This window comes from Mandrillus leucophaeus, unplaced genomic scaffold (genome assembly GCF_000951045.1).
Source record: "Mandrillus leucophaeus isolate KB7577 unplaced genomic scaffold, Mleu.le_1.0 Scaffold301, whole genome shotgun sequence".
NCBI lineage: Eukaryota > Metazoa > Chordata > Mammalia > Primates > Cercopithecidae > Mandrillus > Mandrillus leucophaeus.
Genome location: NW_012103155.1, coordinates 2,034,100 through 2,050,574, shown reverse-complemented (window position 1 = coordinate 2,050,574; position 16,475 = coordinate 2,034,100). Strand labels below are relative to the sequence as shown.

The following is a 16,475-nucleotide window of genomic DNA, read 5'->3' as shown; positions in this document are numbered from 1 at the left end:
CAGGAGAATCACTTGAATACAGGAGGTGGAAGTTGCAGTGAGCCGAGATCATGCCACTGCACTCCAGCACTGGGCAACAGGGCGAGACTCCGTTTCAAAAAAAAAAAAAAAACAACTCTCAATACGTAGTGTTCAAATGTCCAAATTATACCGTGGACGCTCTTTGCTAAATCCTTTCAGAAGTACATAAATGTTCCTAGGGGTGGAAATTAAAGAATTCCTACAAAGTTATGTAACTTCCAAGATTTATTTTTATAGAACACAAAGTTTTTCATAGTATTGACAAATATTCTTTAATTTTTGTTTCAGATGAACTTAAACCAAATGACTTTTTTTGAAACTTTTCCAGGCTTTATTTCTCTAGGAATTTGTAAAGGAAAATTATTCTCCATCATGTTGATTTAATTACTATGTACCCACTCTTGCTATATTTTAACATATCACTTATCTGTTACCCAACCAAGTCACACAGACCATTCCCTTAATAAGTCTGTAAATTAACAATGCAAATTCCAGGCTTGAGGGGTCATTTTATAGAAATGTTGTATCCCCAATCTCCTCTGTGACCAATATCAAAAACTGCCCCTCATTCTTCTTCCCCCCATGGCCCACTTACTGCCCTTTGTTTATTGTTTTCTTAATATCTTCATCCTACTTCTTATTAGACTGGATGCTAAGGAGTGTTTTTTTCAAAAAAATCACTTCATAAGAGGAAACCAGTTCTGTTTATCCTTTGCATATGTCTCAGGGAGCCAGCAGGCAGCTCTGCCATCCCAAAGAAAGTTATACATAATAGAGCAGCTTTAGCCCAATAAGCCAGTCTAGTCCCAATTCATCAGTCAAAGTTTTATGCAAGTGGCCCCCCTAAGTTGATAAATTCCCACAGTGCCTGTTGACCCAGCTGCCAAGTCCTCTTGCAGCAGGTGGTGTTTTCATGGCCACCCTGACAGTAATACAAACTGTTTAGCAGCTCCATTGACCTTTCAGCTATTAACAGGGATACAGGCTCCACTAGGGACTAGTTTTCAAACATGACAGAATTTCTTAACACTAGAGGTCATGAACAAGTATATGCCCTATAAAAGTCCATTCAGCATGGTGGATTTGAAGTCTAAGAGGCAAGGAAACATTTTCCACATTTTTGCTATCATCATTATTCTATGTATCCAGTAACCAAAGATGAATATACATGTATCTGTCTGATTATATTCTTTCTCAGTATACTAGATTTCCTGTTGTGGTGCACAATACCTTTTCAACTAACAAATCCCTACTAAGCTGCCATATAGCATCTGAAATTTTAGAGATATACCACAAAAGAATTGGGCAAGATCAAAGTTGAAACTTCTAATGAATGGATAAGCATGCGTACATAATAGATGGTAGCAGCCTGAGTATAACTAAAATTTTATTCATACTTTAGTAAGATTTGCATACATGTACATGTGTACAGACATACTGAAACATACAGGTAACACATGCAATATTATGTAGAGCCATCACCTATTTCAAAATAAATAGGCACTATTATATAATAATTTGTGAAAAAAACTTTGTGTGACCGTGTTATTTTAAAGTGTTTATGTCTTGTTTTTAAAATCCATCATATGCTTTTATTCCAAATGCTGACAGATTTGTATTTATAAAATGCAAAACTACTTCTATTTCTCCCCTACTTGAAACCCTTCACTGGTCTCCCACAGCTATTAAAGATGAATCTAAACTCTTAATTTTTCCCCAACTTTAAGGTAAAATTGACAAATAGGAATTGCATATATTTACGGTGTACAACATGATGTTTTGATAAATGTTGTGAAATGACAGAGTCAAGTTAACTTGCATATCCGTCACCTTACATACTTACCATTATTTATAGTGAGAACATGTACCAGTCTTCTTGTGTGTGTGTATATATATATCTCCTATTTCCTGGAAATGTGACATATGACCACAGCATTCAAAGAAATTCTCTCTTTTATTCTAAGTAGTCTCTCTTAAGCTATGAATTTCAAATCTTAGAATATCATCTTCTTTAGTAATTGGACAGATTGCTATGAAAACTTGACTGAATTGCCACTTCAAACTAGCATTCATTTAAAAAGATATAATATGGAGAATGTGAATGATGAAGAATATATTCTTCAAAGTGAAACTTATATATTGAGTCAAAAATTCCTAAAAGCATTTTCTTTTTCAATTAACATGGCCACAACCACTGCCATGCCCACCACTGTCTCTTGTAGAACAATGCTACAAGTCTGATATTAGTCCTTTTGAATATCTTATACTTTTATCGTAAGGTAGTACATCATCAGATACTACAGTACCTTAGATAAAGACAGATTTAATGTTGCATTAGATATGTCTAAAACAGTCATGCAAATTTTTTGAAAGATGTTTTCTAGAGGAAGATGTAGCTTATAAAGAAAAAACTGCATCTTAGCATCACTTTGTTACTAATTCATTTTGGTTGAGTTTAAAAAATTGTTACTTAAATGACTTACTTTTGTCAACTGTGACGAATGAATGATATATGAACATCAAAATTTGGAAATTTATCAGGCTAGTCATCTTCAAAGAGAATTTGAACTGACATTCCTGTGCTCTTTCATAGGAAAGAAACTTGTTTTAAATTTCTTTTCTCCTTTAAAGCATTTAGTGAATCTTAAATTTCTACCTTTGAATGATATGAAATTAAAACACCGGTAGATATATTGCTTTATAAGTGGAGAAATGGAGTTAAGAATTTATTTTTTGATGATTTCTAAAAGAAAAATACTGCATTCTTAAAACTTTTGAATGATGTTGTAATACAAGTGTTATTTATTTATTCTCTGTGTGTGTGCGTGTGTGTGTTTGAAACGGAGTTTTGCTCTTGATGCCCAGGCTGGAGTGCAATGGCATAATCTCGGCTCACTGAAATCTCTGCCTCCCGGGTTCAAGCGATTCTCCTGCCTCAGCCTCCCAAGTAGCTAGGATTACAGGTGCACGCCACCAAACCCGGCTAATTTTTTGTATTTTTTGTAGAGATGGGGTTTTGCCGTATTGGTCAGGCTGGTCTCAAACTCCTGGCCTCACGCGATCTGCCCACCTTGGCCTCCCAAAGTGCTGGGATTACAGACATGAACCACAGTGCCCAGCCTATTTATTGTATTTGTTAATATTAGTTGTCATTCCCCTGGGCTGTTTTCATCACAATAAAAATAGATAAACTCCAAAAAAATTTCTCTGATTATATTGTTACATAAGCAATAGTTGTGTCTAACATTTTTATCAATTATGGTTTATGAATTAAGTATTTAAGTTAAAAACTTGATTTTGGATATGAAATTCTGAACAGAATGTATTTCCTTTATATTAGGAAGCAATGGCATTGACTTTTGTATTATACCTTAATTATTTAGTTTTTATTTTTGTGCCATATCAGAGTAAGTACAGATATAATCCAAGATTCCTGATTTGAGTAGCCCTGATTTCATTAGAAGCATTTTTTGTATGTCTCCTGTGTTCAATTATGTGCCACAGATGGAGAGAATGAATAAGAAGTTGGTCCCATCCCCTAAGGAGTTTATTTTTACTTTAAACCAGGAGATTGCATATATTATTAAAATGTAAAAATTATTATTTGAGGTAAAACACTTTGAAACAAAAATACTGTACCATAACACTGTACATTATAAATTGCCAAACTGATGATCCAGAAGTTATTGATGTAGGTAAAATCCACCATTGTTTGGTTTTCCATTTCTGTTCTGCCACAGTGTGACTTTCTTTAACACTAATAAGCTCATGTACAAAAGAGAATCTCAGCATAACATGAAAGTAGTTATGTAGCTTTTCAAGCAAGACGTAAGGAGAATTATAGGGAAAGGAACACGCCCTCAGTCTAGCTGTTGCACAGGCAGAAAAAGCCTTCTCAACTGAGCCGTCAATGAAAAGTAAGTCCCTGCACTGGGTTTCCGCCTTTCAAGATGCATCCCACAGCCTTCCATGGCTCTCTTCAGGGTGCACATCCTCTTTTCAGAGTTCCACTTCCATCATCATTTTGTTTTGTGTGTTTCTAATCTTTCCTGAAGCGACCTCCAGCTACTTCTGAGCTGCTCACTTGGTTGCCCAAACTTTCTTCCAAGGTACCAGCTTTTGTTTTCATCACTGCTTTAGTTACAAAGCTGCACAGATCTTGAGGGGTCTGCCCCAAACCAATTCTTCCCATAAGCCCTTGTCTTAGTCAGCTTAGGCTGTTATAACAAAATACCGAGGTGGCTTAAACAACAGACATTTACTTCCGACCATACTGGAGGAAATCCAAGAGCAAGGTGCCAGCATGGTTGGATGCTTGGTGAAGGCTCTGTTTCTGGTTTGCATATTGCCACCTTCTCACTGTATCCTAATATGATGGAGAGAGAAAGAAAGCAAGCTCTCTGGTGACACTTCTTATAATGGCAATAATCGTATCATGGGGGCTCTATCTTCATGACCTTATTTAAATCTCACTTCTTCCCAAAGACCCCGTCTCATAATGCTGTCATTTTGGGGGTTAGGGCATCAACATGTGATTTTGGAGGGAAACAAGCAATCCATAACAGCCCACTTATTTTAAGTGCCATTTTGTGGAATACAATATTTTTCAGGAACATGTACATTGAATTACAGTAGAAATGCCTATTTTTTCTATATTCACTGCTCATATTATAGTTGGTCAGTTTCTAAAGCTAGGATATTGCAAATATAATGCCACAAATACCTATAGCAATTTGATAAAACTGGACCTTGTCTATCTAAAAGCACGTAACATTAGAATTTAGTTTCATTAATCTTTTCTCCTAGGTTTTTCCTGTAAGATATTACACAACTTTTCATGTCCTGATTTTCCCATGGAAATATACGCATTGAGTTAAGCTGATAAACCAAAGTTGATACAGGAGATCCACATACCCTTTTAGATATTTGTGCACTGTGGTGATGTTTGTGTAGTGAGATTAATAGGACCTGAAATGAAATGTGGGTACGTTGCTACCTTTTTTCCTAAACTAAGAGGGCCAGTTCAGTGGAAAGAACACTGAATCAGGAAAGAGTTCCAGAATTCTCTGTAACTAGCTGTGTGACAGCCACTTAATAGCTTCATACACTTTCTGATCTTTTAAATTTAGGAATTGCAAAGTTGGCCCTCACTCACGAGAATAAAGTTAAACATGAAAAATGTAAGTGGCTTCATTATTTGCTTTTATTATGGTTGCATCTTTAACCACAAAAGAAAATTAGATGGATATTTGTGAAATTTCTGACAATCTTATTAGCAGTAGATAGTCAAACCTATGGCTCAATTCACTAAATTACTACTGCTTTTGCCTCCTTTGAAAGGTTTAGTGCCAACTCAGTTTCAAACTGCCTAGGTATTAAAGCCAAGTAACACTGTTTATTAGTGAGCAAGTCAGTTCATCATGTGAGGATGAGACTTTTAAATCACAGAAATCCTCAAAATGAAGAGAATATTAGTCACAAAGAAGACAGCCAATGCCAAGCCCCACTTGTTTTCAGGACATTTCAGAACAGAGAAATTTCTAGACACTATGTGAAAATAAGACAGAACATTAGCTTTATCCATCCTAAACTCAAATTTTAGAAATATTTAGTACAAATTAAAAATTTGAATATGATTTATAAAGTACATAAATTCAGAGTTATCCTTGAATTCAAAGGTTTTTTTTTCCTCTTTATTCTAGTATCAGAGTTATTTAAGAATATATAAAACATATATTTCTGCAGTCTACATATGCTATAATGTCAAGGAAGGTATTCCTTAAAAATAAAATGAAAGCAGTAACTCTTAAAACATTTAATTTCTTGCTGTATTTCAAATAGTACTTGAAAAATACCATTAGGAAATGTATGTTGCTCTCAATACTGCCATGAAGTCCCAATGAGATCAATATTATGTGGTTACACAGGAATAGATTCCATTGGCTCTGTTCTTCTACCTGAAATATGATTGTATTATAAATATATGATTCCTCAGCAAAATTGAGTTTGTATAATGCATTGTTTTTAAAGCTGCTACAAAATGGCTATGTATAGTCTCAAAACATGCGGTAAATCCTTCAGAATACAGCATTCTACTCCTTATAAGTAAACTGACACTGAAGAAAGAAACACCAATATGACCAGGAAAAATTCAGTGAACAGCCAGATTAAAGACAATTGCAAAGAAGAAAAATATCAGTTCGTATACTGCCTTTGAGAAAGGCAATAAAAAGATGACACAGCAAGTACTATACTAGCACTTATTCCTATGCCTAAAGCTCCACAGATGGGAGACAGTAAAAATGTATCCCATCATGAGAAATTTTTCACTTCCTTACCCTTTTTTAGGTAAAAGTGATGAGTATTGGCTTAAAAACGATGAGTGGTCAAGGATAATCATTGTGTATCAAATTGCTTACAGCGTGAGGAAATTCATTAAACCATAGAATCTGCTGTGGCATTCGAAGACTGTCTCCTTGTTCAGGCAAAGACTCCACCCAGATGGAAGATTTCAGAGCGTTCTGTACTTGGAAGCACCTGAATATACTAATTAAAGGCCACGTAGATTCCTCTGGCTGGGAAATGGACCTATATTAGAAACAGGCCTCACAAACTTGAATATGCATGTGAGTCACCTGACCATTGTGTTAAAGATTCAAAATCAGTAGATCTGGGGTTATGGCCTGAGATTCTGCATTCTGTGGAATGAGGATTTTGACTTATCAGTTTTTCCTAACTCATGAGAATGAAAGAAAGCATGGAAGAAAAGTAGTTTTTTAAATGTTAGAGTTGCAAGGGTGCCCTTTTCCATGTGTCCCAATGTGTCTATGGATAAAGAAGTAAGACAGTTCTTATGTCACCTTCCACCCTTAAACACAAAGCTGTCTAGGAGAGGCTACAGAATTAGTACATCTTCTAATACCTCTATCAGGACTTCACACATAAGTATTACTCTTGATCTGTATATCTTGTTTTACAATGAAATGAATTCAAAATCTAGACACCTCACAAAAATTTCAGAATGAGCTCCTTTCCTTTTTGTTAGACAAAATAGATTTCTGCAGTGCTCATTTGGAAGGGTGGTCCTGCTCAGACCGGATTTATCCTTGTACCTCCACACAGAATCAAAGGACTTCCCATGTACTGATTTATTTGTTCATCCCTTAAATTAAATATCATGAAATGAAAACCATTCATAATACCACTACCCAAAGACGTTCACTGTTGGTCTTAGCTATTCACAGAAAGTCATCACCTATAACGTGTGTTATAAATAACTTATGCTTCTCAACTTCCTTTTTTTCAAAAAAGTATCCAAATCTTTATACTACTACACAAAGCAAGCCAAAGTTGGTTTCTAAGAACAATTTTTAAATTTCTGAAAACAGTGCTTTATACATTAAAGAATGTTGGACAGTTTTCTGCACCAGAGTTTTAGCGTTTCATTATTTGTCATGCGTGAAGGGATTAGGAAATATGTTTTTCAGATTTAAATTAAATTCAAGGGCTATGGGGATAGCTGAACGAATAGGCTAGATATATTCTTTTCTACAAGCCTAAACACCCTCTTGGGTAAGTTTTCTGCTTTGAAAGTTACTCTGATTTCATTTAGTAGAGTGAAGGGTCCAGAGGTTTAAAGAGTTGTTGTTTAAAAGAAGAACGAAACAATTTAAATGATTCTAAATCATTTAAATATATTACATTAGATTTAATATATTTAAATCAAATTTAATACATTTAAATCTAATGTATTAGATTGTACATTAAAGCACCCAATTTTCCAGTCCAATAAAAATAAGTATGAAAATGGGTGAATGCATCACAGATGTATACCCTAAAGTTTTGTTTAGGTCCTATCTAGGTGTATATATGTAGCACTTAAGTATATGTAAGATGGTCTATTTCAATATGACAATAATAATAAAGTTTAAAGGCACTGTTTATTCCCTTTTTGTTTCTCTTTATTCCATGTAAAGAGGCCTTGTTCTTTTCAGTAAAAGGGAGAACGTCACCATTACAAAAAGTGATTGCAGGGAAATGGTTGGAATCACCAAAAATCTTTGTCAGATGCTACCATATATTAGAAAATTGAATTTTAATGTGTTGACTTAATTCTCACCTGGAAGAGAAGACAGTCCTATCTCTTTATCTCATGCTGACTTTGACTTCTTAACCTTCGGTTTATTTACTATGATTATAATTATTATCAAAATGTATCTTTCAGAATGAGTATAACTGTACCTTGAAAAAAACTTTAAGACAAGTTTATTTAAGCAATAGAGAGAAATACAATAAAGGTTTTGTGTTTATGATGTGAAAGTATAGCAATTAGATTTTAAGGATATCCCTCCCCTGAATGGCCCATATTTTCCTGATGTCTTTACACAACAACATAGAAAGGGCGCAAACACCCTTTTAAAATTCCATATTCTCATTAATTTCATTCATTCAACAGATTTTTATTAACCATCTTCCATGTGCAACACATTCTTCTAGGTCCTGGGGAGTCACAAGAGATGAGAGGAAATATTTGTCCTCATGGAGTTCATATTTCAGAGAGTGTGTTTGAGAAAGTTGCTACTATATAAATTCAATTTAATTTCTTTATTTTATTTATTTATTTTGAGATGGAGTTTCACTCTTGTTGCCCAGGCTGGAGTGCAATGGCATGATCTTGGCTCACTGCAACCTCCGCCTCCTGGGTTAAAGTGATTCTCCTGCCTCAGCCTCCTGAGTAGCTGGGATTAGGCACCCATGACGACACCCAGCTAATTTTTGTATTTTTAGTAGAGACAGGGCTTCACCATATTGGCCAGGCTGGTCTCGAACTCCTGACCCCAGGTGATCCACCCACCTTGACCTCCCAATGTGCTGGGATTACAGGTGTGAGCCACCGTACCTGACCTAATTTAATTTAATAAACATTTATTGACTGACTTATACAGAATTTTCCTATTTCCTATGAATATGAATACTTGAAGAAGATAAAATACATGGTAGTATGTCATCTTTCTATAACATCCCTTAAACTAGTTGCCTCCTCATCTGTGTTTCTATAATACTTCATGTGTGCCTGTATCATAGCAAAGATCATATTGCATTATACTTTTGTGTATGCCTGTTTGTCTTATCCTCAGTGGTCTGTGTGAGGCTCAGGACCCTGTACTATTTATGTCTTATCCTCCTGAAGAGCTCAGTACTTGCCCAAGTGAATGATTGGACTTGAAGAGGATTGAGTATGTAGCTTCTGCCCTCAGAAAATCTTCAGTGAAGAAGGGAAAAAAATAGATAAACAGCCTATTCCTGAAGAGAACCCTATAAGAGACAAGCAATCTTTTATGTAAATGTTCATATTAAGGGAATCTTGATAGAGCAACAGTTTAAAAGAGAGAGGATTGATTTAATATAATAAGTACAGAATGTTATTTATCAACTATGTAGAACAAAAAAAGATAAATTCTCCTGGTATTTAAATAAAACTTGAGGGAATTACAATGTTTGTATATTACAGCTACACAGTCTTATATAAATTAAAGTAAACAAGCCCAGGTGGGAAATAATTACTACATCCGCAGGTAGACAGACATTTACCAAATCTTGGGGGAAAAAAAAAATTTAGAATCTTCTCCCTAATCTGAGTTTCCATATGTTTGAATGTTTGGTGAAAAATAGTCAAAGCATCAAATTGGAGTATCAGCAGGGAAACAGGGGTCAGACACTCTCCCTGAAAGAATTGCCCTTCAGTATCGGATTCCTATTTATCATGTCCTCATTCCTTTCCCCAGTGCCCGTGAATCAGTGTTCCTATACTTTGCCTCAAACAGGCAACATCTTCTAGTTGTTGTTTAACAAAGTTCACCTATATACATGATCTAAATGATGCCATCTCTTTAGATTCACCAGTTTAGGCATAAACCATCTCATGGGGAAGTATGTGAGAGTAGGTACCTGCAAATTTTGCATTGCCTATAACATGTAATAGATTTTTGACATACTCTATTTCTGGGTCTCTTTTCTTGAATGAGTCAGAAAGTGGGTGAGCAAGTGAGTAAGGAATAGAAATTAGATGCACAGAATTCTGCAATTTCAATGAGAATATTTGTTTACTGAATGCCACTTCATAGATGATCATGGCCTACGACTCAGAAGAATTTCATGGCTACTGAAAAACTGCTCTTCTTGTGGTCAGAAATGCCGCCATTGTCTCACAAATAAAATAAGAATTTTAAATGAGAAAGAAATACAATATACTTGGGATACTCAAGAACAGCAAGAAGAAGGCGAAGATTGTGTCCTTACTTTCCTTGGCATAGCCGTTTAACATCTTCTCTACCTTATCCCACCCCACCCTTACTCCCAGAAAGACACTTTTGAGGAACACATGGAAACTGTTAATGTTTTTCGAATAAAAACATGCTTAGTGCATAGAATGCCTGCAGGACCTTTCATAGAAATTGACCATTCCTAGATTCAAATAAGAGGCTGAATAGATTTAAGGGTGTTTTGTGAATTGTCATGTTAGCTGCAGAACACAGCACTTTCAACATAGAGTGAGACTTTTCTTCAGGAGAAGAGCTAGGGAAGCCACTGTACGTTTTAAATATTTTTGTTTTTAACATACATGGTTTATATGGTTTTGAGTCATTGTAGAAACAGCCTGTGATCAGGCCCCAAATTATTATCACTGTTCATATTGCCATAGGGACATAACAAGGTAACCTATCTCAAAAAAGCCGAGTCTGCAGGGCTTAATTATTTGCTTGTCTCAGAAAGCTCTGTAATTTACCTCTTGAGGTTTTGACCTGTAATGGTCACCTTCTTCTTATGGTACTTAAGGTGTCCATCTGCTTGGCCATCCTAATGCTGTTGATTTGACTGTCAATGAAAACATTTGTTTACATTCCTTAACTGAAAAGAATCTTCTTACCGCACTGTGGCACAGGTAACAGCGACTGATAGGAAAGTGCCACTGCACATTTTTTCCCTGAAGATTAGGTAATGAGCAGTTGTGACCATGACTCCAGCCTGACCCAGCTCGAATGACATCTTATTTTAAAAACAGTAAGAACCATAAAACTCTTCGGAAGGCATCTTGGTTTCCACTCTAAATGATGGCAGTTGTAGAACAATTAAAATCTATGACTTTTTACATTGCAAAGAAGATGTTTCTGTTTGCTACTTTTGGCATTCTTTTTCCTTATAGCAGGACAAAATCAAGTTATTTATATATATATAATCTTGACATATATGTGGATCAAAATCAGATTTTATATATATATATATAATCTTTACATATATATGGAGCTTTCTGTGCATAGAGTTTAAACTTTGACTCAATAGTATACACCCATATATTACGGTCGCCTTTCAAAAAAATCAGTCTAAAAATATTATCTCAAAAGAAATGTAAAATTAAAACAAAAATTGATTCCAAAGCTTTTCAGGCTACAAGTCATTTTGATGAATGCCTTCAGCCCTGTACTACTGCCAACTGTGTCAATAACAAGTGAAACTATCTCAGACACTATTCCTAAACATTTTTGTAGATATGGGGGAAAAGTTTTAAGATATTTATACATCTTTACTTTAAATATTGCAATTGTTAGAAATTTGTAGTTACCAAATGTGAAATATCAATTTAATTAAAGATAGTTTTCATCAATGGGTTTTGATCAGGATAAAGTCTCTTAGAATGTTTAATGTGTTTAGTTGGGTTACAAACTGGTTAGTTTGTTTCCTCACTGGTATGTATTTCCTATCCTTAGAAAGTTGTAAATCTGAGTGAGTCTCTTAAAGAAATGAAATAAAAGTCTCTCTAGAAAGTAAGAGGCATGCTTTGTAAGCCACAGAATCACTAAATTTCATTCCACTGCTGGTTTTCAACTGGAATACACTTTCAACTGTTGTCTTTTAATGTAGACCTTTAATGCCTGAGGAATGCAGAGCCACGGTACAACCTGCACAGACACTGACTTCAGAGTGCTCCAGGCTCTGTCGAAACGGCTACTGCACCCCCACGGGAAAGTGCTGCTGCAGTCCAGGCTGGGAGGGGGACTTCTGCAGAATCGGTTAGTATTTTTGTTTTCACCTGAAAAGGACTGGGGATGAGTCAATCCTTAGGTACTCAAGAACTCAACACCGATTGTTTCTTCTACAATAATATAGTGTTCAAAAGTATTTAGCTATTTACAATACTATTAATGCTCATCTGTTTCTGAACTTGTAAGTAAAATCTTGCTCATTTTCTTAATGTAAACAATTCACTTATGTAAGTTAATTATAAATATGCAAAACCTTTAAATGACTGAGTCCTTTCAAAAAGTAAAAAATGCAAATAGCACAACTAGATAATCTCTGTGGGCCTCTCAATCCTGGGTTCTGAGATTTCACACTAGCCAATGACTTAGTGTTTGCCAAACCCCTCTCGAAGCACTCGCATTTTCCAGACACCCCGTAAATGCCCTCCCTGCCTTTACTGCTTGCTTTCCTACCACAGCAGACTAAAAACAGGGCTTTTCAGTGGGTGTTATTAAATAAAAGGGGAAAATGCAATTATCTGGAGACATATTATGAGATTTTTTCATGCTTTTTGCCGCTCCCCTGTGAACCATCAACTAGGTGTGCATCTGCTCAGAGAGAGCAAAGGAGATTTATTCCAGGGTTGTTCTAGCCTATAACTTGATAGTTCCTCAATTATGTGCAGTGATGTTTAAGTTCTACTTGGTGTAAAGTCAGAAAATTCGATAAATTTAGAAACCTAGAGTTTAAAATGTGTATGTTGAAAATGCATAATTAACAATCAGCATATACCATCACTTAGAAAAGATTTTGATCTCGGTTATTTCAAATATTAAAATACTTATTGCCAATGAAAATTAAAATATCAGATTAACATTTAATATTATTTATTCATAAATGCTATCTTTTTGTTTGTCCTCAAGATGTATTTCAAAGAATTATAACTATAACTTGTCTATTTTTATATTGCCCAACAAAAATAACCAACATTTAAAACCAAACATAGAGGATACATTTTACACTTAAATTGCTTCAGCATTAATAACATTATGTGTTTGATTAATACTATGGTTATGTATCTAGGAAGGAATTATCAAAATTAAAACTCAACAGAAATGAAGTAATCACATTATTTAAAACAAATGCTTACATGTTATTGACCCATCCTCTCTACCTTTTTGTTAGTTGACCAAAAATATGAGAATCAGTATTCAAATGTAATGATATTCAAATTCCTGCTAATATATTGTCTTTCTGCTTTCTTTGCTGCCTGACAATATCTACTTTCTCTGCTTTTTTTTTTTTTTTTTTTTGAGATGGAGTCTCTTTCTGTCGCTAAGGCTGGAGTGCAGTGAGGCAATCTCGGCTCACCGCAACCTCCGCCTCCTGAGTTCAAGTGATTCTCCCACCTCAGCTTCCCGAGTAGTTTGGATTATAGGTGCCCACCACCATGCCCTGCTAATTTTTGTATTTGTAGTGGAGATGGGTTTTCACCATGTTGGCCAGGCTGGTCTTGAACTCTCAACCTCATGTGATCTGCCACCTTGGCCTCTCAGAGTGCTGGATTACAGGTGTAAGCCACCATGCCCAGCCTCTCTGCATCTTTTAGTAACAGAATATAACATACAGTGTCCATTCTGTTATATTCCCTGCTTTGCATTTTGCCTAATCTCTTACGTTACCTGAAGCCTGCTAGTAACAGCGTGTTTAAATGAGGGTGAATGAATTATCTTGAATACAGTTGGCATTGTACAAAGCTTAATAGATAACTAATAATAAATTGTGATATAAATGAAAATAGACATACATTGAGTTAACATAAAGTTTTACTCCATGAGGTACTTTCATTTTTACACTGAATCAATTTAAATAGTTTGAATATATAACGTTCACCAAAACTATTCTATAAAAATAATCTGTTTATTTGGGATGTTTTGGACCCAATCAAGAATTTTATTCACGTACTCACATTGTTTACTCATCTCCCACAGATTTAAAACATAAAATTGTTTATTTTCTGCTTATTTTTTCTTTTCCGCGTGTCAAAAACAGACCCCTGGAATTTGATTAATGTATTTGAAAGGTTAAAATAACCCTGTCTTGTCAAAACATAGGGAAATGTATTGAAGGAATTTGATTCCATCCACAGTGACTGTACTCCCCAGATTTAATCAGAAAATGGCAATTTATATATCCAATTTTATGTCTCATTTTAGCAGTATATCTTTATATTCCCCATTTATATTGTAGTGGCAAAAATTCTTCAATGAATAAATTCTGTGCTGTAGGGTAACCCTGAAAAGGTTGGCTCAGAACATCCTTTGTTGGCCAATTGCCCTGACTCCAACAAGGGACTTCAAAATGTCATCAGAGAGCAAAGCATATGCTGTCTGCCCCCTGGAAGCAAGAGGAAGGAAGAATCCAAAGGAGTTTATATGGTGGATATTCCACCTAACCAAAATCCAAAACTGACTGTTCCTTTATGTTACATTGGAGATGCTTGAGCCTCTCTGTCTCCCCCTCAGGCTGGGTCACTCCCATGTTGAGATCTTACCTTGAAGGAATGGGAACAGAGTTTGCGAGGCCCTCTGTAGAGAATGCTCCTGTGGAGCAGAGATTTTGAAGGACTAAAATCTCCATTTTAAATAGAGTTAATTTTGCAAAGGGTTGCAACTGTTTCTCATGATCTCTGCTTCTCTAGAAATGTCTCTCGTTCTCTGCCGAGTTCAGACCTCCAAATAACTATGGGTGTAAAAGCGCGTTTCCTACTTGTATATTTATCTTTCAGATCATTTTGTAACTATCTCCCTCCTTTTTTCCCTCGCTCCCCTTATTCAGCAATATTTGTAGGTCTCATGCTCAGTCCTGTTTCTGACATACAGAATGAGAGTGTGATGTTCTTGCTCTTTTTCTCTCCCAGCAAAATGTGAGCCAGCATGCCGTCATGGAGGTGTCTGTGTTAGACCGAACAAGTGCCTCTGTAAAAAAGGATATCTTGGTCCTCAGTGTGAACAAGTGGACAGAAACATCCGCAGAGTGACCAGGGCAGGTATTCTTGATCAGATCATTGACATGACATCTTACTTGCTGGATCTAACAAGTTACATTGTATAGTTTCTGGGACTGTTTGCATATTCCCTTCCAATGGGCATTTATTTTTTAGCCTGTCATTAAAAAAAAAAAAAAGACTGTTATCCTGCTACACACTCCTGTGATTTCATTCTCTTTTATTAATTTAAAAATGATTTCCAGAAATGTGCAGATCCTCTGTGTGTATGTCAGCATGTTTGTTCACATATGCACATACACATACTCATAATCCCTATATGTGTTGTTGCTTAACAGATGATTTTTAAAAATATATACTTCCTTGGGCAGAGTAATTTACACAGAAATTCCACTGTAAATTGATAATGGATTTTTTATGTCACTAGAAGAGATTATTTGACTTCCCAGGAATTTTCTGTCAGTAATCACTAAAGTCAACTTTAATAGAGTTTTGAAACATTACTGTGCAATCTGATGGATCTAATAAAAAAGGTAATATTTTTATATTAAGGTACTATACTAGGAGAGAATGTTTCAGAACTCCCTGATGAATTTCTAAGTGAGCAACTTGATATAAAATTGTAATCTTCATTTTTGTCAGTGTATCCAATTACAGAATGTTACACTTACCTTTTTATTGGCTGAGAAATCTGATTACTTCCTCTTAATCTCAAGATCGTTTTCAAGTGTTGTATAATTAAATCATAACAGCATATTTTAAAATCAGTCTTCCTAAAAAGTCTGCTTTCATTGTATATTTTATTTAACAATAGGCACTGGGTTTGTGTTACATATTTATATATTTTATTTTATTTTTATAATATAGACATCACCTAGATGAAACACCTTTACCCTGTCCTGTAAAACACTAAAGTTACATTTTTCACCAACTTAATTGGAAAGAAGGGGAGTGAGAAAGCAAACAGTCTTTAATGTGCTGTGGATCTAATCTAGCAAGGTATCCTTGTGCCAACATGTAATCATTAACGACGGAAGAAAAAGCAAGAAAACAGCCAATTCTTATAAAATTCCAGCATTAAACATTTGTAAAGTGCTTTTCACCATAGCAAGACTGTCAGAGTCCATGTTATTAGAATGTTGCAGATTTCCACTGAATCGAACCTCACTGGAGAAGAGCTCACTTGTTTTTTTAAAAATCTTGGCTATGTAAGCTGTTACCTGTACAAATTTTTAACATAATAATTCTTGCCAAATACGACTTTAAATGTACGTGTTCCTTCAGAACTCAATGAAAATATTCTTTGGTTAATGTATCAATAAATTTTCTGTAAATGTTCTGTTCAGGGTTTTAAAGAGATGACATGTTCTGACTTAAAACTGCAAAAAGTCTAGTAGATATTTTTCTTCATGGTTTTCAAAGCCAGCTC

At 35.3% G+C, this 16,475-nt stretch overlaps 1 protein-coding gene across 1 annotated transcript in view; it reads left to right on the top strand.

Moving 5' to 3' along the window:
• Window positions 1–15,241, top strand: part of HHIP (hedgehog interacting protein) — a 92,540-nt gene extending 77,299 nt beyond the window's left edge. The window contains exons 12-13 of the mRNA XM_011987150.1: window positions 11,941–12,089; window positions 14,960–15,241. Of these exons, the coding sequence (XP_011842540.1) occupies window positions 11,941–12,089; window positions 14,960–15,153 (343 nt within the window). The 3' untranslated portion in view covers window positions 15,154–15,241. The remainder of the gene's footprint in view (window positions 1–11,940; window positions 12,090–14,959) is intronic.
• The last annotated feature ends 1,234 nt before the right edge of the window (window positions 15,242–16,475 follow it).